At 42.0% G+C, this 22,379-nt stretch overlaps 1 protein-coding gene across 1 annotated transcript in view; it reads left to right on the top strand.

Moving 5' to 3' along the window:
* csmd2 (CUB and Sushi multiple domains 2) overlaps window positions 1-22,379 on the top strand; it is a 253,256-nt gene that overhangs the window by 143,774 nt on the left and 87,103 nt on the right. Inside the window, exons 14-26 of the mRNA XM_069682020.1 lie at window positions 2,006-2,196; window positions 2,471-2,606; window positions 5,854-6,048; window positions 7,874-8,012; window positions 9,431-9,618; window positions 10,331-10,519; window positions 11,118-11,234; window positions 11,762-11,977; window positions 12,459-12,647; window positions 14,968-15,137; window positions 15,297-15,453; window positions 15,637-15,828; window positions 20,504-20,630. Of these exons, the coding sequence (XP_069538121.1) occupies window positions 2,006-2,196; window positions 2,471-2,606; window positions 5,854-6,048; window positions 7,874-8,012; window positions 9,431-9,618; window positions 10,331-10,519; window positions 11,118-11,234; window positions 11,762-11,977; window positions 12,459-12,647; window positions 14,968-15,137; window positions 15,297-15,453; window positions 15,637-15,828; window positions 20,504-20,630 (2,206 nt within the window). The remainder of the gene's footprint in view (window positions 1-2,005; window positions 2,197-2,470; window positions 2,607-5,853; window positions 6,049-7,873; window positions 8,013-9,430; window positions 9,619-10,330; window positions 10,520-11,117; window positions 11,235-11,761; window positions 11,978-12,458; window positions 12,648-14,967; window positions 15,138-15,296; window positions 15,454-15,636; window positions 15,829-20,503; window positions 20,631-22,379) is intronic.

Below are 22,379 nucleotides of genomic sequence, written 5' to 3'. Positions count from 1 at the left end.
TTAGATCTTTGCATGTGCAGTAGTTATAAGAGATATACAGTCATTGAAACTGACTGAACAGTACACCTCGCCAACTGTTTCTTACTGTTTCCACCTTACTAAACCAATTTGTTTTGCACACATTTATGCTGAAAAACAACGGTTTTACATCTTCATTTGTGTTTATTATTAAATATATTCCTTTAAGTGCAAACTTGAGCGTTCATCATAACCATATCAGTGCAAAGGCAAACTCGGACCCCATCGGCTATAGTCTGACAACGATATAGCCTCTGGGGACAACGGTGAACATGCTGGGCGTGTAACCAGAGGTTAGCGATAAACGACTTCCAGTCAAGACATCCTTTTCCGCGTGCTGCATTGTTTACAGAAAAAGAAAACGTTTTTCTTGTGATTTACTTTAATAAACAGGTCTTACCTTTGCCAAGATTTCAACATCATGATGCAGATTAGTAAAAAGTAAAAAAGGAAGCTTTGTCAGGCCTGTCCTCAAAAGGAGAAGAAAACTACTTTTAAAATGCTTGTTTGTTGAACGGAGGTTGGATCGATAATTTCTGATGCATTCAAGGAAGTCGGGAAATCTGAACACTGAATGGCTTTTGAGACACCGTGTCAAGGGAATTTATCTCAAGTTGAATTTTAGATCTAGAACAGATTGTTAGCGGAACTTGCTGCAGATGTCTCTTTATAGAGGTCAATAAGAAGCTAAATCACTGTCAGATGACGCTGATGGGAGCCGGGATGTCATTATGGCGCATTACGTTCCGCCTGCTTTTGGTCTCCACTGTTTTTCCTACATGCGTCGCAGCCTGCTGATGTGATGATGTGATTGGTCAATATACTCGGACTACAAGCATAGTACAAACGGAAATCAAAACACTTGCTGTCCCTAAAATCCACGTCCCTGCCTACAGATACACACCACATTTCTATGTAGAATCTATAAATGGGGATTAGTGCAAAGGTAGTGCTTGTGCACGGTTTTTAACTTAATTATCTTTATTAAAAAAATGCCTTTTCATGGTCTCTTTCTTACCTCAATTTGTTAAGAATCTGATTACAGCGGATAGGTGAGAAATTTGACATCATCTCCAGAACCACTGCTTTGTCGTAGAAACAGGAGCCCAAAGCAGACCAGGAGTGGCCTGTGTCCCATAAGTTATAGATATCTCAGTGGAGCGGAGCACTCTCAGTGCTGCCATTTCAATATGGCTCCTTGTGCAAGCATATGGCCTTTTAGGTTTGCCAGACCACCATGAACAAAGAAGAACTGTGGGCTGGCTTTACAAGGAAGGCTACTTCTCTTCACTAACATCAATATATCGAGCTATTGCCCTTTGAGCCCATACGTTGGAGCTAGTGAAATCAAATGACAGCCTTGACAGTATTCAGGGCGGGTGATGAAAGCGTTTTTCATTTTCATTGCCAATATTTTCCTTTTAGCTCGGCATTGATTGGAATAATCTGGTAACATTTCAACATTTTTTTTAAGATTGCTTACTTTAATAAGATGCACTTTGTGCTCCTCTTCTCATTTTATGGTGGGCAGTAGTCGTAAGTAATACGAAACAAACACTTTTTTGTTTAAATGTTATTGGGCACTTTCATTACATTTAGATAAAAAGATAAAGATAAACTTTATTGATCCTCCATTGGGGGAAATTCACTTTTTCAGTTCTTTCATTTCCAATGTCGGCCTAGGGATATTGTCATTGTTTACCTGGTTGTGTTGATGCTATAAGGCAATACATGGGTGGTTTTAGAGGTGTCTTTTACAATATGTCTTCCTCCCTGATCTGTTAGATGTCTGCAGTATGTGTGATGTGACTTGGATTTCTTTAGGTTCAATAAAATATATCAAATCATGCTGTCTTGTAGTCAGCAAAAGTAAAAAGAATTCCCCAGCTGTTCTCGGACTCATAAACAAAACTCATTTTATGTCCCTTTGTTTTATTTCGTTTTCTCTCCCTTCCTCTCTGTCTATATCTCTTTATCGCCTCTGTAGTCTCCTGCTTCTTCAACTTTACCACTCCATCCGGGGTGCTACTGTCTCCCAACTACCCTCAAGAGTACGGCAACAACATGCACTGTGTGTGGCTGATCATCACCAACCCTGAGAGCCGAATCAATCTGGCCTTCAACGACCTCAGCATGGAGAAACAGTTTGACTTCCTCTCCATCAAGGATGGGGGAAAGGTACAATTGAATTATAAGCTGTTGGCCTCAGTTACTTTGAAAAGCTCTTTGTGCAACTTCATCTAGTGACCTCTCTATCGGTCATTGTGCATGTCAGCGGGAGAAGCAGCCTGAACAACTGTGTACGAGCTAAACCTCCTGCCTGCTAGCGTCATTGGACTCTGGGCATTTTATCTTTCTACTTCCCCGCAGGAGCTGTTTACTCTTTGATTTACTTCCTTTGAGTTCATGATAGCTTTGGTCTCATCAGAAAATCTTTATCTGCCTTCGTCAGGCTGAGTCACCAATCCTGGGAACCTTTTCCGGTGACGTCCTGCCTCCTTCTATAACAACCAGCGCTCATGTGGCCCGGCTGGAGTTCCTGACTGACCACACCTACACAGACAGAGGCTTTAACATCACATTTACAAGTACGTAATAAAGGGAAGTCTTTAAAGCGTATCACAAAAGCTGGCTGCTCTGTGTTATAGTTTGTTTGTGTGTGTATACAGTATGTTTGTCTGCGCGTGAGTGAGTGAGCATGCACGAGGGCTCATGAATCATCTGGCATCCATGTGCCCGTCTCTGCTTAAACTATTCCACCCATCAGCAACACAGTCTCTCACACACACAGCCCCATAGAGGAATGACAAAACCCCTGTCTTTATTGTCTAAATAGAGACTTGACATCTAAATAGAACCCAAACAAAGATGAGCGTCGTACCTGACAGATACATTGCGGCAGTGCTCATTATATTCTATTCTGGGTCGCTGCTGACTTCTGAGGAAATTCCAGATGGGTTTTATGCTCTGACGCAGTACATGTTGGCTGCTTGCTGGTAAACCCATTTCATGGATATACTGTACCGTGAGAGTTTGGCAGCAGGATTTGTGCATTCATTGCATATACACTATAGTATAATGAGTCTGATCTTTGCATTTTTCCACATCCCCAAATACATATCTCCGTACAAAGTGTCTTTCCATAACCCTTTCAAGCCACAAAGCTATTTCACAGATAGTTACTGTGCCGTTGGGAGGTTTGACTCAATAAGACTCTGCTCTAAAATTAGCTGCAGTGACTCACTTTAATGCAAGCAGTAAAATGTTATTTTTACTTTTACTGTTTGCTGCTTTCAGATGGACTAGTTAGTTCCTCTCACTCTGAGCTAACCAGTGTTACAAAGGTATTCCTCTACTTTGGATAATGTCACTATTATCAATATTTGTTCTGGTAGTTGGAAAGTTATATGTCTTATTTATTGTATTAAATTCTTCTTCTTCTTATTATTATTACAATACAGAAACAAATATCAGACATGAACATAATGTCTGCATATAACATTACGCTTTGTCCAAAGCTCGGCTAATACATCTGCCACAATAAAGGTCCCTTCCCTAAAAACACAGCTCAAGCCTTTTTGTAGTTGTCCAACCAAAAAGTAGTACCTGAATGTAGAGATCTTCACGGGTCCACTGGAACTTGAGGACCCGGGACCCGGGTGGGTTCATGTCCATGTTTTACGTAGGCAACCGGTTCAGAGTCGAAAACTCGTTCTGTAACCCCCGAGACTTGGACAACACAGATGATAGCAAAATAGAAAAGCTAACGTTTGCAGCCGTGCCAAAGAGTAATCGTTATCATTGTTCAAAAGGACAAATAGCTATTGTCAAAGTTATCTTCATTATGCTAGATGCAACAAAACGGCAACGCTGCTTCTAAATGAGCCGCACATTTGTCATCTGTCTGCGTGACAGCAAGCGGACTTCTAATCTGAAATAACGAGTGGATTAGCATTGCTGTTTTATCAACACGACATGGATAACAGAAAACTTGGATTGGTTTTATGAACTTTCTTGGCAAGGAGGATGGATTATATGCACAGCCAAGCATAGGGGAGAAAGCTACGTCACAATAGGACAAAAAGTTTCGTTTTGACAACTTACTAACGGTAATTTGTTAACAACCAGCTGTGAAGTCGGTGCTTATTGGGTCTGACCCCGGCTGGGGTCAGGTCGGACATTTCTCGGTTCTGCATGGGTCTGTGTCCCAGCTTTTAAATAATAGACAGATCCCGTTCGGTTCTGGGTCGTACATATCCGGGTCTCTTACAGGCACTACATTTTGGACCTCTACCTGAATGTCACTTCATCCTTGACTTTTAGTAAACTTCTGCTTCACAAAGGGCTTCACTCTAGTTCTGTTTTACGTTGCTAAGTTAGGTGTGTTCCAGGTGTGTATAAAAAGACTCAACTTGTACAATGAAAAAATTAAGATTTTACCCTGAGTCTCATAGCTATTATATTGAAACTGGTTTTGAAAAATAAACAATAGTTCATAAAAAAGTTTTTACCTCGAAAATTCAGGATTGTCTGAGAAAAAGGTCCCAGTTAAAGATCTATCTCGTGAACCTTCATGACTGAGGTTTGGAGCTTCCCATCACAAAGCAGTTATTCTAGTAGTTATATTGTTAATTTCTGTAGCAGTTAAACATAATAATTATTGAGGTATGACACAAACAATGTTTGTTTGGGCTGCACTTTGGACCTGCTATGTAGCCAATCATGTTTTGGGCAGAAGGTTATTATCTGCGAGAGTACTTACTTTTGTTTACTGCAGGTCAATGATCCTGTCTATTTCTGCTGGAGCTTAAAAACGCATACCTTAGCCTACCCATGATGCTTTTGGGCCCTGCTCTTGTTCATTTGCAGACATATCATCAACTTGACCCAGGTGCTTCTGTAAAGCCACAAAGTGGCAAACACATGGCATCTAATGCATTAATTAGCAAGTTAGATGAATAAATAAATAACCAATGCAGCGTGGTGAATGAATGTCAGAAGCAGTTAATTGAAGACGACGGTTAGTTCCCGAGAACAGTGTCATCTTACTGCATGACTGTTTTTTAGGGGGGTTGTGGGGCTGAGCAGACAACTTCCATCATTCATGTTTATTAAGGACATGCCAAACTGCATTGAGGGGATTTTTGGCACGTTAATAAATAAGATGATCGTGATGGATGAGGTGTGGCTGGCACTCGGTTTGGGTCCAATGGATACAGAAGAGGGATTCATCAACACCTACGCTTGTCACCTACGCGTGCCTGTGTGTACAAGAGTGAGAGCGAGAGAGTAAGTGAGAGAGATAGCGGCGCAGGTGATGTATTTGTTTACATAGCTTGTTCCAGGGTTATGCTTCTTGTGTGACTGCGTTTCTTAGTGGCCTTTCTAACTGCTTCCTACTTGAAGTTTCATCCAGAGGCCTGATAGATAAAGTTTCCAGGACGTACGAAAACAATTTTCCCTGTTTGTTTACACCACCTATCATTCAGCTGTGTCATCTGGTGCTGATGATGTGCATGCGGTGTGGTTTCCCACACTCTGGAGTCACTGCAGCAGAGAGAATCAATGTGACTCACTAAGTGAAACAAATTTCTACTCGTTAAATGCTTGCATTGCTAAGTGCTGACAGTATAAAAAAAAGTTTGGTTAAGAAACTTGGGTAATTATATTTGGATCTCTGCACTGAAAATACAATGAATATGTTAAAACCAGCAGAATTACAGGTGATTTGTTGTCTTACCTAAAGGTGACGCTTTTTTTTATCCATTGAATGTTTTTTTTCCTGATGTCTTCTCCTTCACACCAACCCGTCATCTCTCTCTGCATTTCCAAAAGCTTTCCGCCACAATGAGTGCCCAGACCCGGGTGTGCCAGTTAACGGGAAGCGCTTTGGTGAGAGCCTTCAGCTGGGCAGCTCCATCTCATTCCTGTGTGAGGAGGGCTTTGTCAAGACCCACGGCTCTCAAACCATCTCCTGCATTCTCAAGGACGGCAACGTGGTGTGGGATAATGCAGTTCCCCGCTGTGAAGGTATGTAAGGGCCTGGCTGTGCTTTGTGACAGGTTTTTTGGAAGTTGGTTTTCTTACAAGACCAATTATGCCAGACCCACCAACTGTTCTTTTCAATACAGGTGGCATACATGAAGCCTCTTCCTGGGGGACACATATGGGTGTTTGAAAAATAAAACACTAAGATTTACTGACAAACTTTTTAATATTCTGTAAATATGAACTAAATGAGTGTTCTTTTTTTATCCATTATCACACAGAGAACAGTTATGTTTGTAGCATTATAGGAAGCTGTGTGGCTCTTAACAATCCAGATATGACCAGGGCTAATTTGCACAGGACTTACTGTCAAACCTGGAATATAAATTGCTCCGGAACATAAGACACAGTCTGTTTTTGGGAGTATCCCAGAGGAAAAAAGGTTTTTTATGGTTATTTATTAATAAAAACGTGTATATAAGTTATTTCAGCACTATTTCAATTTATTTTAATTTAAAAAACATTACAACAATTACAGCCTACCATCTGTTTTCGCCATGTCGAGTATGCAGTCCTGCTAGCTAACGGTGCTGTAGCTAGCGGCAGCTGGCAGCCTATGGTAACGTTGATCGTTGTGAGAGTGGCGGCTGCAATGGCGATCATGACAGTGCATGTCCGTGACGAAGGGTGAGCAACAATCAAGATAGCACTGTGGCATATTGTATATAGGAGACGTTGTAGCTGCTTGGACCAGGAAACCGTTTAACGCAGAGGTGTGAAATCACCACTTAACAACCGACCATCGTCTGGGTAAAATACCACCACCATTTTACAAATGATGCAGCTATAGTTAATATGTATCTATAATATCATACATTGTAATGTTAGGGATCAAACAGATTTGACTTATTGGTGATTGTTGGTGATGATGTAGAAGTTTTGTTCTTTCATGTATCCGACGCTGCAGCATGCTTTGCTTATGTTAGAATTGCTAAACGCTCCCTTCACCCATCTTTGACTCTGTGTTTAATAAACTATTTCCAGCTAACCAGAAAGAGCCGATGTAGCCGGCATAGCTAAGATAAAGCTTGCTCACCAGCAGTGTAGCACATCGAGCACAGACATAGCTAGGACTCTAAGGGGCCAAATCAGGTTCTCTATTCATGATACGCAAAGGAGAAACCATTATTAAAACATGTCACTTCCCCCTGTGTGCCACAGCAGCTTTGTATTCCTCTGAGACCATCTATCATACCCTGCGTTTGTAGAGTAATGCGTTTTATAGATGTCCTTCAGTATGCTGAGTTGGCTGATTAAATCATTCCACTTCAAAGGCAGCGAGGAGCTGCCACTGTAACTAAGCCCTCCACTGTGCCCGTGTGTTCTGGTTAAGGATAGGCAGTTAAAGAGATGCATGGCAAAGTGAGCAGTAACAGAGACGGGGGTACGGGAGAGGGCTTGATGTGCTCAAGTGTCTTTTGTGCTAGCGATCAAAGATGTACCATTTTCCCTGTTTGATGGGCCTGACAGCAGCACCTTTGGAGGAGGGGTTTGATGACAGATTTAAAGACAACAGCTTCAGGGAGGAAACATAAGCATACGCACTGATGCATAGGGTTTGCCCTTGTGCACGCATGCACACAGACATGCACAATAACAGGCATGTTCTTAGGGGAGATGGTTAACCTTGAAGTCAGCCATCACCAATTTACATTAGATAGACGCTGGCAGTAAAAGAAATGGGATGAGCCCCGGCTGATGCATGAGACCATTTCTGGACATTGTCATACATCAGCTGGGAAAGACATGCATAATTTAATCTCTCTCTGTTCTTTTTCTCCCTCCTTTTCTTCTCTCTCCCCGTTAGCCCCATGTGGAGGCGATCTGAAGGCTCCCAGTGGGATCATCCTCTCCCCTGGTTGGCCAGAACTCTATAAGGAGGCCCTTAACTGTGAATGGATCATTGAGGCTCCTCCAGGCTATCCTATCAAGATCATCTTCGACAAGTGAGTCACCCACATAGCAGCTGATGTCGCTTCACTCTGTATGTTTTTTTTTCTCAGAGAAGGTCTTGGGTGTTCTTGCTTTTTCACAATTTCAGCATGTGCTCATATTTATCTCTCAGCTCTCTATCACCTTCTTTAATCTTTTCTCCAATCTTTGCTTTCTGGCAGAGATGCAGCGGATCCAGTACACATTAACATACATCCCCAACTAGGCTAAAGCTGTGTTTTATTTAGTCAGTGCACATTTGATTCTTTCATTTGATTGCCCGCTGCCTGAAGAGCCACAGATGCGCTTACAGTTGATGCACGCCGTTACACACACAAATACACATTCAGTCAAAGAAACTGCTATAGACCTGTAAGTTGGTGAATATACATATGTATGTAGTGCCTATGTAATTGGAGATGGTCTGTCAAGGAGAACCCGGGCTATGGGAGATGAGGTAATTTGTCCTGATGTGTGCGAGGGAGACGTACAGTCGTAGGATCAAACGCTACATTAGCGTTTCACTACGGCTTATCCTTGCGAGCCCATCTCATCCTTGTCCCTGCCACGATAGCACGGCATGCAAAATGAATACAACATAAATGTTTGTTGCTCTTTAATTTTTATGTAACATCAATAAAATATCACAAACCGCTTCATTTAGATGACACGGTTCTAAAACTAAGCAATTTATTCATGGCTTTGAAGATGAAGTGGCTCTGGCAACAAAGATGGAAACACACAACAAGCATGCACACACACACATGCACATACGCAGACGTGGCACAGATGCACTTAACAAAGCGTGCCAAATGTCTTAGGATTTCCTTCAACCTAACCTAACCTAAATTGGAAATAATTGAATTTAACCCTCTGTGTTCCAGCAAAATATTCTGAAATAATGATATTTTTTATAGTTTTTTCTATTTTCTTTAAAGAAGTTAAAGGCTTAATATGCAACATTTTACACATTAATATATCCGAAATCAAGTACGTCCTATGTAAATTTATCCCCAAAAAATAACTTCCTAAAAAGAGAGCGAAGTCGAACTCATTCTGTGTTTGTTGTTCTTATAGCTTTGTTAACATGGACTGGACGGCTCCATGTTCCCGTTTCATGCAAAGTCATGTACATGTACTAGAGTAACATCAGCTAACTTACTGTTTATTTCAATGTTACGTTTGCTTGCTTAGTGTTCTGTAGCGTTATCATATCATGGTCATTCTGTGTAATTAACCATGCTAGCGGGGGGCTGTAGCAACATGCATAGTAAACTAAAATGTTCTAACGTTAGCCCGCAGCAGTACAATGTCAGACGGAGTTGTGCGGTTGTTATGGTTTCATGCTGGTGCTCAAGTGCGACATCTACTGGACATAAAAGTCGCATATTAACCCTTTAAAGCCTTGTCTAACTTATTTCTCTGTCCTCAGGTTTCGCACAGAGGTCAACTATGACGTCCTCGAGGTGCGGGATGGACGTTTTCCCTCTTCACCTCTAATTGGTAGTTACCAGGGCACCCAGGTCCCCCAGTTCCTCATTAGCACCTCCAGCTTCCTGTACCTTCTCTTCTCGACTGACAAGAGCCACTCTGACATCGGCTTCCGCATACGTTATGAAAGTAAGGGCTAAGAGCATCACACCTGTATCCACAGATATGGTACATATACAGATGTACAGTAAGGGAAGGGCTCATTTGCTCAAGCGTCACAGAGCCTTATTACATTGAATCTGTTCCTGCTACTGCTACTACTAAAAGCAATTCAATCCTGGTTGTAAATATTTCTTTCCGCTCTTAATTTCACCATGAAGCTTCTTATTAGAACACCTATAATTACAAAGTAATGGGGTGAGATTATGCTGTCAGATATTGCTGACTTGCCACACATGGCCAGTCACACATCTACATGTACACACACTTTTCCCATGCACCAGGCTTCACCCATGCTGTAAATTCAAACCTTACCACAGCAGTATCCTCGTCTCTACCTGTGTGGCTCACACTGGTAACCTCTTGCACTTTCTCTGCGGTAAATCTCTGCAGAGCTTCAATAATTCACAGTGAGAGCTACTTAGGTAAAAACTATGCAAGGTGGAGGGGTAGAGAGTGCTGAAACTTCTCATTGGTTTATTCCTGTCGGAAGAGGATGTTCAAATAAATCATTTATCAGCTGTGGGAAAGCAAAATGCTTTTTAACATTTTTGGAACTCTACTTGACCTATTGAAAACTGGATAAATCCTAAACACTCTACAGGTGGATTTTCATTATATGTGCCTCCGTGTTTTGATTGTGTTGCTGTTTCCCCCTCTTTTTCCCCTCCTCCCTCTCTAGCCCTGCAGTTACAGTCGGATCACTGCGTGGACCCTGGTATACCTGTCAACGGACAGCGGCACGGCAACGACTTCTATGTGGGCGCTTTGGTGACATTTAGCTGTGAGGCAGGGTACACACTCAGTGACACCGCGCCATTAGAATGTGAACCCAATTTCCAGTGGAGCCGCCCCCTGCCGAGCTGTGATGGTACGCTCCATAATATTGACCTAGAAACAAATAGTCTTCTGCCAGGTTTCCTCCTATTCATGAACGGGATTAAAGCTAAATTCATTGTTGTATGTTGTATTAGACAAAACATGAGAGATGGTTCTGAGCACTTTGCTTCATATTGCATCACGTTTAAATTGCTATATAATTCTGAGTTATTATAAAATCAATATAAGGCGATAGTGTTTCTTTCAACTGCTCTTACTTTTTTTCTTCAAAAGTTTCGGCCTCATTTCATCATAAATGTTTTATATGTGTGTGGTGAGATAGCCCTTTGATGTTTCCCCTTTTCCCTCATCTGTAAATGCTTTTATATTTAAGGACACTATTGATTTCTACCCACTCTGTAATGATATTGATGATACCGCTCTCTGCTTTTTATGCTGTCCTGAAGGGCACCTCTTGTAAAATTCATTTTACCACATTGTAAATGCACAGACAAGTTTTGCCATTTTTTGGGGGACACTTTATTTCTTCATCCACTTAGATGTGCCCTCTCTGATTTTGCCTCTCTGCTCCCCTTTCATATCTTTTCTTCATCCATCTCCTGCTGTTTCCATTGGCTCCGTGTCGCCAGCGCTCTGCGGAGGTTACATCCAGGGCAACTTTGGCACCATCCTGTCGCCCGGCTTCCCAGACTTTTACCCGCACAACCTGAACTGCACATGGATAATCGAGACCTCCCATGGCAAAGGTTAGCCGAGAGATTCAGTGTCAACACATGCAGCAGTCAAATTCAATTTCCTTTTACAATGTCATTTCCCCCTACTGAGTGGCCTTTTTATTTTGCCGAACAAGCTGCTTCTATAAGTCTGAAGCGCTGAGAGGCTGGCCTAGGGCTACAGCGCCGTGGGGCGACTCTCCAGTTGTCACCTTTGGTTGAATGCTCACATCAATTGACACAGCCTTATTTGCAGAAGCTCACTCTGTGTGGGTGTTTTTCTTTGATAAGTAGGCAGGGAAGGAAGACAGGGAATTGATGCCTTATGCATAATAATACAAAGAATAGTGTGTTTCAAATGAGTATCAAGACTCCTGTCCTCCTTGAGCCTGTCTCAATAATATTTTTATTACGTACATTTCAACAAAGCAGTCATTTCTTTTTCGAACATATGATGAAATATAAAAAAAAGACTGTTTTACCGATGTTTAGATCAGAAAATGATATACATATGTAAACAATATGCGTTAACAATCCATCTTTCCTCCTCTCTTATATAGGTGTCCAGTTCACTTTCCACACCTTCCACCTCGAGAGCCCTCACGATCACTTGTTGGTGACAGAGAACAGCAGCTTCTCTCAGCCTCTGTGGAGACTGACGGGCTCCACACTGCCTCCGCCTCTCAGCGCAGGCCTGTTTGGAAACTACACAGCTCAGATCCGCTTTCTCTCGGACTTCTCCGTTTCCTACGAGGGATTCAACATCACGTTCTCAGGTAAGACTAGATCTAGACATTCAAAACTCTAAGCGAAAATGTTGCTTACAGTACTGAGCGTTGCCAGTCATTTAGAAAAAGACTGAGACCAACACGTTGGGGGGGGGGGGAAAGCAAAGAAAGGTCAGAACATTTAGCTCTTAAGGATCATGTTGAGAGAGGGTGTCTGAGGTGCCAGAGTATGGATCAGAGGCTTGTTGTGACCTTTTAATAACAAGGGTCTGTTTCAAAAGGTTATTGACACAAACAGTGATGCTTAAGGGGAGGCCACCATTGACGAGGAGCAATTAAAAATCTAAGTATGTGTCTTCCAAATATGTAATTACAGCCTCTCAAGAGTGAATAATGAATGGTTAACATCAAAAGAAGTCATTTGTTTTAGTTGAATCGATTAAGAGCACAGATGGCCAAAAGTATGGCGATGGCAAAAGTACATGTCACAGTTAACCTTATCTTTTTATTCTTTTTATTCTCTACACAGAGTATGATTTGGAGCCCTGTGAGGACCCTGGGATCCCACCCTACAGCACCAGGAAAGGCCTGCAGTACGGAGTGGGTGATGCCCTCATCTTCTCCTGTTTCCCGGGTTACCGCCTGGAGGGTCCGGCGAGGGTGATTTGCTTAGGGGGTAGGAGGCGGGTGTGGAGCTCCCCTCTGCCAAGGTGTGTTGGTAGGTGGTCACATGTTTTATTTTGGCTTTTATCACCCCCCACCCCCCCCAGCCACTCCCTCTCGCCCTTCCACATTAACTCACCCATTTAGAAATGTACAAATCTGTCAGTCATGTTGGAAGACGAGGCATTTTCCTTTCAATTCTCCTCATTATCATCCCTCCATCCACCCACATTTTGTCCCTTCATTTGGACAGCTTCCCGGAAACAGCCTTTTTGACTTTGTCCAAATTATACCGAGCAGCAGCTCTAATGATGATGACATTAAAGAGCTGAAATATGTTAATTTTTGATGTTGCTTGTTTGCTAATGCCTTTGGAAACATGGCGAGTCACTCAGCAAAGATTTAGGTCAGTGTGTTGATCCTATGACACACCAAACCGTAAGAGCTGATTGAGTTTGTTGATATGAAAACAAATGACATTTTAATGGTCCTAATGATAGGTAAAGCAAAGAGACCGTGACAATGACTGACCCACTTGTGTTTGTCCTTAGCATGACACATTTCAGTATATCCATGTATATTAAGGTATTTTCAGATGAGGGGGGGCGATTGACGCGCCTTGTCATTAATTTTCAATGAGCGGCGAGGGGAAGGTAGGGAGGTGAAACTGCCAGAGTTGAAACTTCTTTAACTTTTTTCCATGCAATGGGCAGTAGTAACCACAAAAATCAAAATGGACGAGAGACTGATCCTTGCTGTGTGCGAGTTCCCGAAGATATATAACCACTTTGTAAACAGTTACTGGGACATTAACAGGAGGGCCTTGGCAGAGCATCGGCTGGATGCATTAGGCAATGTAACATTTTAACTTAAGCCATGCTATATGTCATGTTAGTTGGTAATGGTTAGAACTATGCTCATTTAGCTAGTTTTTATAGCCTATAGAGAAAATACAGTTGTACAAGCCGTTTCCATTGTATACCATGCGTAGAGCACCTGGCGTTTACTCGCGGAGCGCTTGTCTGCCTGTCTGTTCACTTAAGGAGTGAGGTGAGACCCTTAGATCCAAGAGGGTACACAGGCGGAGTGTCGCCCCCTGTCTGAAAAGAACTTCAGAGTTGATAAGCAACTGCAAAGGGAGATCACAGTGAGTTGCTTGAATCCCTTTATGGGAGTATTAGTACAACTTACACACTTACAAATTTCTCTCTAATTTTATAAAAAGAACAAAATGTGCAAGTTTTAAAAGTTTATTGGGAAATAAAAAAATATACTTTAATGATTACAGTTTAGTGAAGTCACATTTATTTTCTTTACCCACTACAATATTATCTGAAGTCGAGTTTGTTAAATAGGTCAAGCAATTTGTTTTCAAAGTATTCATATTTCCTTAACTGCCCCTTTGGACCCTATTTTCATTGCACATTTCTGGAATAAAGTTGCTGGTTTGTGGTTTCTTGGTCTTTTTTTTGCCAAACTTTTATGGGGGGTTTTTATACTAATTTTAAGCCTTATATTTCACTCTGTGATACCTGTAGAGTAGCTTAGCTGAATTACAGTTACATTTTCTCACACTGGTGCTGTGTGTAGGACCTTATACAGCCTCTTCAGCTCCGTCTCTTTAAAAAACCCCGCCCCTACGAGCCCACTTTCTTCTGATTGGCCAGCTCTCCGAAGCCTGCTGAGGCTGCACGAAGTGCAGAGTGTAGAAAAAACTGAAACCTGAAGACTGAGCTGCGAAGCCTTGGGATAACTCCAACATACTTTTACCTTCAGATTTGAAACTTCACCCACGTTTAGTCTGGACATCCAACATTGTTGAATCATATATATGTCTAAAAATGTGAAACAACATAATACCCCGTCTTTAAAAGTTCCCAATGACGACACAATTTTTTTTCACACACGTAAAAACATACTTACTTTTCCATGTAACTATCAGACAGTGCCATTATCTCACCTCATCTTAGCTCATTGCATTCATTAGATTAAAATCTCAGCTACATTTGTGGTCATTTAAATTCTGCCAGCTATTTTTCTATTGAAAACTTTGTCCGCCCATTTTTTCACCCTTTCTCTGATGTGATTCAGAAAAGGCAATTTTTCAAATGGAGCTGAAATTACTGTTAATCATATTCAGATTGCATTGAGATTATGATGATGTGCCACTCAACATTCAGGTGTAGTCACTGACCATATTCCTCTCCCCATCACCTCTCCCATCTCCCTATGCATGACAGCATGAATAAATACACTCTGAGTTTTCAAGCATATAGCGATTGACATGTCCTCTGCTCTCTCCAACACCATCACCTTCTCCCTTCCTCTCTCCTTCTCTCTCTCTATCTCTCTCTGCTCACCCTCTTTTTCTCTAGCTGAATGCGGCTCATCCGTGACTGGCATGCAAGGGGTGCTTCTCTCACCCAACTACCCCGGTTACTACGGCAACAACCACGAGTGCATCTACTCCATCCAGACGCAGCCTGGGAAAGGCATCCAGCTACGAGCACGAGACTTCAGGCTGGAGGAGGATGACATGCTCAAAGTGAGGGGGCGGGGGGAGTTGTTCCCTCCCTGTGTGTGTGTGTGCGTGCGTGTGTTTGCGTCTGTGTGTGTGAATGCAGGCTTGTTAACATATCTGTGTGTGCAGACCTGATCATCTTAATTCAGATGCTTCCTCCCACTCTCCCTCTGTCCTTTTCAGGTCTTTGATGGCAGCAGTAATAAGGCCCGTCTGCTGGGGGTGTTTACAGGCAGCGAGATGCTAGAAACAACCCTGAACTCCACCTCCAGCTCCATGTGGCTGGAGTTCATCAGCAATGCGGATAACACCAGCAAAGGCTTTGAACTGCACTTCATTAGTAAGCAACACATCCATCTTCCTTTACATCCAATATTTACATTTATGTGCAGTTTGTTTGCTTATATCTAATTTTCCAGCCCACCCTGGAGCATCTACCACATGAAAACACTCACGCTTTCTTCTTCAGTCCACTCCTAATCCTTGTACTGTCCTTCCTCTCCTCATCCTCCCTCTCTCCAAGGTTTCGAGCTGGTGAAATGTGAGGATCCAGGTGTCCCCCAGTTCGGCTACAAGCGGGAGGACAAGGGTCATTTTGCAGGGAGCACCGTGTCGTATAGCTGTGACCCAGGCTACACCCTGAAAGGCCCTGAGGTGCTCACCTGCCTGAGGGGGGAAAGAAGGGCATGGGACAGCCCGCTCCCACTCTGCGTTGGTGAGTCAGACGCTCCTTGAAGGGGTTGGAGATCAAGTGTGTGCGTGCTGTTGGCAGCAGTACACATATATTTGGCAGTTATTAGGGTTCTGCTAATTTGGTGTTGCTTAAAGCGTTACAGTGCATTATGTTAATGTGCAATCTAAGTGGTAGCTGATGCTGCTACAGAAATGTAGTGAAGTCGTAGTATTAAATAGCATACCATGGGGACACTTAAAGTGGCATTCAAATGCAATACAAGAGAAAATTTACTTTTTGTTTATTTAATTATCTTATGAGTTTTGTTCACTACCGTGTGGGATGTTATCTCGTTATACAATGTTAGTCTGTGTCTTATTACCTTCCACTTGCGGCCAAAGCTGACGCTCATAGAGTGTAACATAAACATCGGTGCAAAACTACCTTACATGTTCATGGACGCACACATGATATGTCTGTCAGCGATCACTGATGTCTCTGTAGTACGAGCAATAAACGGGCATGTCTCCTTCACTGCCCTGTTTCGGGGGGGATGCTGCATTCAGGTGCGCTCAGAAACGTGATTGATCAGACACCTGACCTTTTGTACAATGCCTCTTCCGTCAAGTGTGAAGAAGGTTGCAAGATGTCTGCGGTATGGCAGTTTTTGGCCACTACAATAAGAGTAGGCATGATATCAATTCCACTACAGGGGAGACTTGATGTTCTCTGCAATTAGGTGGAAAAAACATGTGCCTAATAAATCGGTATCGAAATGGGCAAAAGGGGTTGGAATATACCGGCATATCGGCAAAAAATCCAATATCGTGCATCCCTATTTATTACCTATTTATTACATTATTTAATGTAAGGTTAAAAAATATAAATATGTTGTAGTAAACTGTGACAGTTTTTATCAGTGTTTGCTTAATCACACTGTTAATGGGAACCAGTTGAAGTCTTCAGCTGCTCCACACTGTCTGACCTAGTTCCTCCTCTTAATAACAATGTGAATTTGCCGCCGCAGGTTTTGAAAAGCTCTGAGGTTTGTTTTAGCGCTGCTATTTTCGGCCCCATTTGGTTTCTTTCCCAGCCCCTCATTCGGTGCATTATCTCATAGAAAATTATGCTCTATTTGGCTCCTCATATTCTCATTGCATCATGGTTGCAATTCCCAAATTATTTTTTACTAAAATAAGACTCTTCCTACGTCAACAGAGCAACCAGGCACATATTCAGGCTTTTATGTTCAGGTGTTTCAGGTGGGAAGACTTTCTGAATCAATTGTGTCGAGATAATTTCTACATAAAAGTTCAGCAGATGGTACACTTGATCTGATGTTTTTATTCACAGAGTTCACCTACAGTTCACTTGTTATTCTTGCCAGCTGACACAAACATAGTGTGCCTTATTATTTTCAAAACTATTACTCTGACATACATACACACACACATATAGCGCCTGTATGGTGCCATGATAACAAAGCCAAAGCAGTATTTTCGATCTTCTCCTGGGGGACAATTTGACAGCGTTTCTCAGAAAGCAGCCAGAAGCTCAGTAAGGAAAACAGGCAGGATGGTGTTCTTTGACATCAGCCAAGGTGATTAGAATAATATCGCTTGGCCCCCTGTTTCAACCCAAACTGACAGGTAATTCCATGTCTGGGTACAAACAACATTCAGCATACTGTATATCTGTGAACACGTTTGTCCTCCCCATGCCCCTTTCACAGCAGATGATAGCCTAACAGCCAGAGTGAATTTGGGAGCAGATGAGGGACTGCTTCTGTTTGTAATGGTGGGATTATTTTCCAGCAGCGAGGACACGGTAAACACAGATGAGAGTGGTATAGGGAGCAGGGGAGGAAGGAGAGTGAAATTGAACCGGGAGAGTTCATATTCTGAAAGTCACAGAAGAGGAAAGTTTTAAGGTTGAAACCAATGACTGCATATAAAGATGGACGATGCGTCTCGATCTGCTCTCATTGTATGAAAGTTATGCCACAAAACAGCTCCTGTGATTAGCGCTGCCATCTTGCGCTGGTGACGTCATTTGGAGCCAGAGTTGCGCAGTAGAGATTGGCAGATAGTAGCATCTTCTAACCAAAACACGCACTTAACTTACTGAAAAACACAGCAAGGATCCCGCACATACCGGCAGCTCCTTTGTGTTGGTCTGAAGCAGACGTTCACAGATATGTAAACTTCAATGACTGTAGCAATTGTTTTAGTTACGTTTCCTCTCGCTGATCCTCCTTTACTCTGCTAATCCGAAACAGTTCGGCTAACCTTGTCAAAAAAGTGAACACTTTGACGTAAATCAGCATGATAATAACTAACTATAATGACAGAAACCCTGTTTGAGAAAAATCTATTTGGTACTTATTTGGTGTATTTTTGGTTATTTGGTGTATTTTAATTTTATAGTTTGACTCATGTCCCATCTGTTAACATGGAGGAGGCGGGATTTATGACCTATACTGCAGTCAGGCAGCAGGGGGCGATAGACAGGTTTTGGCTTCACTTTTAGGGAGCTGTCATGTCGTCCACCTTTTTCTACAGTCTGTGGTTGAATAACTAGGCAGCTCTGGGTTTTATTGTAATGACAAACCTAACGTGTAGAATTACATATACTTGTCTTTTATAGCTAATCACACACTACTACATATGTGTATTTGAGATACAGAAAAAAAACAATTCTCTATGTCCCTGCATGATTTGCAGGTTATCTAATTTATTTCAATGTATTACACAACATTTGTGTTACGAACACCCACATGTATCTTTACTTGTAGAGAAGGAAGGTTTAAACTACTTTTTGAGGAAGGTGAGACAAACAGAGAGGGGGAACCTCAGTTGATCTTCGAAAGATGTATGCGGTGACATAGATTGAAAGGTTAGAGTAGCTGAGGAAGTTGCACTGCCATGGCAGCACTGAGCAGTAGTTTCGTAGGTCATAAGGCTAGATGAAAGAGATGGCTTTGTCTCGCTGTGATAGATCACCTTCTTCTCTTTTCGCCCCATGAAACAGCAAGTTTTCTTCAACAAGAAGAGCATGAGACAGTAAAAAAGCTTGAAGAGAATCTAAAACCTCAGCAAGAGGCTGTAAAGATTAGAGTGTAAAGATTAATGGTCTCCTGATTTCTATTTTAAAAGCAAAACCAGCAAAAGCAAAACTACAATCAAAACTTCATTTTATACTTTATATTCTATTGACACTGTCTGTATGTGTATTGTTTTGCACTCCTATGCTTTGACAGCAGAAATGAGCAGAGGCCAGCTTGTGATTATTGCTGTAAATGTTTAATGTATGAGGGAGATGGAGAGTGAAGGAGGGAATTATTTGCAAAAAACATAATGACAGGTTTTTCAGAGTGAAGGTGACAAAATATTTCTGTCTGATGTGAGAGACCACAGCTCACCCCTGCCTGATGGTGCGTTTCCCTCAGTGTATATCCTGTATGAACTTCTTAGTTGCCTCCTGCCCGTCTGTCTCTGTTCGAATGTGTCTGCCATTTCTGCCGTATCTCAGTGCAGTCTACTTCACATAGATAGATTTCAAAACTATCGTCATAACCATCATCATCAGTATGATTCGTCTACTTTTCTCCTGTGTGGAGGATCTATTTTCTTCTCAAGGGAAGGAAAAGAAACAAGAACACTTCAACCCTCCTCTTGTCAGCTAGGATGGCCTCCAAAATGTGCACAAAAAAACACTTCATGTCTGCTGTTGTTGTAGAACACTTTTTTTTTTTTTCATTCACTTTTTGGATAAGGGTAGGAGGTGGTAATTGAAGGGGGGCTGAAAATTGCTTTTCAGTCACAGAGCGTTACTGACGGCAATTCATTACTAGAGGCTGAAAAGAAACTCCATTCGCCCCCTCTGTTCTTGACAAAATGTTTTGGCCTCTGATTTTGCTTTGTAGTTTCATAGATGCAAGTTTATGTTGTTGCTGTCAATTTCTTTTGAGAGACTCACAGATACACAACATATGCTCAGGCACTTCTTGAACTATGATATGATACTGGAAGCATCTTATTGTCTACTAATACTCCAACCAGTACGACAAACACATCCGTAAGCATACTCAATGAAAATGACATCCTCTTATGAACCAGACAAGTACTCCACCACTTGGCGTGATGCATTGCCTACCATGTTGCCCAGTAGGTTTTAATCTCAGTAATTGTTCCATGACGGCAATCGTCTCTATGTTCTGCACACACATGCAGTATAAACCTCTCTGCAGATTTACTCCCTTGTAAATATTTTGCCATATCAGCCTGTGTCTTCTTTAAAAGTTCCACTAACTTGAGTTTGATATATTGAATGTTGTTGATCAGTCCACAAGTCCATCAGCTTTATAAGGCAACAGGATGAGCTCATTGGTTGAGGAAGGGATTGCCACCACTGAGCCAGGGAGATGCGCGTTGAGTATATTGAGTTGGCTGCTCTCCCTCCTATCATTCAAATTGCAAACAAGATGATGAAGCACATCACATCTGAGCTTGCTATGTCAATAATTAATAATGATGAGAGGAGTCTCATGGGATGCACTTAACTGGAAGTGGGATGCTGCAGGTTCTTGTATGTTAACAGTCTTAGCCTGCCTGTATCCTTTTATTAATTTGACTTTCAGAGCAATGATGAGCTTCTGTTGCATGTGCAACGTTTTCTAATTAATCTCTCCATTGTCTGTTTTCCTCCCTCCTTCCAGCGGAGTGTGGTGGCACCATCAAGGAGGAGCCTTCTGGTCGTATCTTGTCCCCTGGCTACCCAGCTCCATATGAACACAACTTGCACTGTATGTGGACCATCGAGGCCGTCCCTGGAAGCACCATTAGGTCTGAACAACACTCTTTGTTTCCTTTTTTTTGTTCTTTCTTGTTTTCTGATTACATTGTTCTTTTTCAGCTTTTCTTTCAATCTGCCACCTTTCAATATACTTCCAATTTAGCCACCCTTTTTTTGCCGTGGTATTCATCACTTTCACAGGCTGCTGTGTAATCAATCTTCAGTGAGTTGCTATTGGCCAATAGTTGACTTACTCCCCGGTAAGGGGAAATGCCAACTCAGTGCCTCCAGGTTTCAGACTACTAGGAAGAAAGTCAAGTATTTTAAGTTTAGTTTGGCCTTTGTATGTTTGCATTTTCTTTTCTTTACAAAGATCAAATGCAAGCCAGAAAAAACCTGGAAGGTAGATGGTCTTCTGGCTTTTGTTGATACATTATTCCATCCATTTTGATAGTTAAGCAACTCTTCAGGGTCAGGGTTGTAGCAACCTCGGAAACCATCTATCGACAACTGTGAACGGGCGTGTCCGGTTTAGACAGCGTTAAGCGATAAATGACTTCCAGTCAAGACTTCCTTTTCTGCGTGCTGCATTGTTTACAGTCCAGTAAGCAACTTGAGAAGTGACCGTGTGTTCAGATCAAAAGTGAAGCGAATTTTGCCCCTCCATATATGTCTGCAAAAAATGTGCCGTTTATCTGGTGAGTGTTAGTTTCACTGTAAATATTAAGTTTACAGAGGCTTCACTCTGGCTTTCTTCAGCGGTAGTAGGTAGCAGGTATTTTGAAATGGTGCAAGCTTTGTCGAGTCTTTCCTCGAAGGAGAAGAAAACTACTTTTAAAATGCTCGTTTATTGAACGGAGGTCGGATCGATCATTTCTGATGCATTCGAGAAAGTCGGAAAGTCTAAACGCTGAACAGCTTTCGAGACCCAGTGTCAAGGGAATTTGTCTCAAGTTGAATTTTAGATCTAGAAGGGACTGTAAGCTGAACTTGCTGCAGATGTCTGTTTATAGAGATTAATAAGAAGCTAAATCGTTGCCATCCCTAAAATCCCCGCCCCTGCCTACAGATTCTATATTTATATGTAGAATCTGAAAATGGAGATTAGGGTTGTAGTGGCAGCCGGATTAAGCAGCACCAGTTGTTCTTTTTCCACATCATGTCTTGCAGCCCATCCTGCGGGATTCCCAGATGTTGGTTGAGTTCTTGGGCCTCTGCAGGGTATTGATTCCTCGGAGGTCATGCTGTAAATAGTAGACACCAAAGAAAGGCACCTGCGATCATTGACACAGTCAGCATATCACCCACAGTTACATTTATTTGAATGTTCCTGAATAAAGTCCAACTACAAATGAGAAAAATGAGATTTAATTTCTAACTTTGGAACTTTGGGAATAATTAGCTACATAATCCAGCGTTCAACACCTACAGCGATGAAGCTTCCATCCGGCTCTCTATTGACTGTGCATAGATTTGTGCGCGCAGCCTTTTGTATTCATTAAATGACAATAACACATAGCTCTTTCATTTATGCAAATGTTTGTTTGTACTTGTGGTTGTGCTATGTTGTTGCTTTCAAAGGATCTTTCCTGAGATAAATATTGCCACTATATCAACCCAATTTTGCCAGTGTTACTCTGCTTTGCATTAGAAGTAGCTGATGCAAATGATGTTCTGTCAATGAAACTGTACCTCATCTATTCTCACAAAGATCACCCTGATGACTCAAGTCCTAGTCTTCACCTTTACCCCTACTCTTATAAAAACCCAATAAGCTAATGCGAGGCGGTACTGAATTC

Source organism: Semicossyphus pulcher, unplaced genomic scaffold (assembly GCF_022749685.1).
Source record: "Semicossyphus pulcher isolate SPU_LCO1_2020_fin unplaced genomic scaffold, fSemPul1.0.p SCAF_5, whole genome shotgun sequence".
NCBI lineage: Eukaryota > Metazoa > Chordata > Actinopteri > Labriformes > Labridae > Semicossyphus > Semicossyphus pulcher.
Note: the sequence above shows the minus strand (reverse complement) of the source record. Positions and strands in the feature narration are given on the sequence as shown.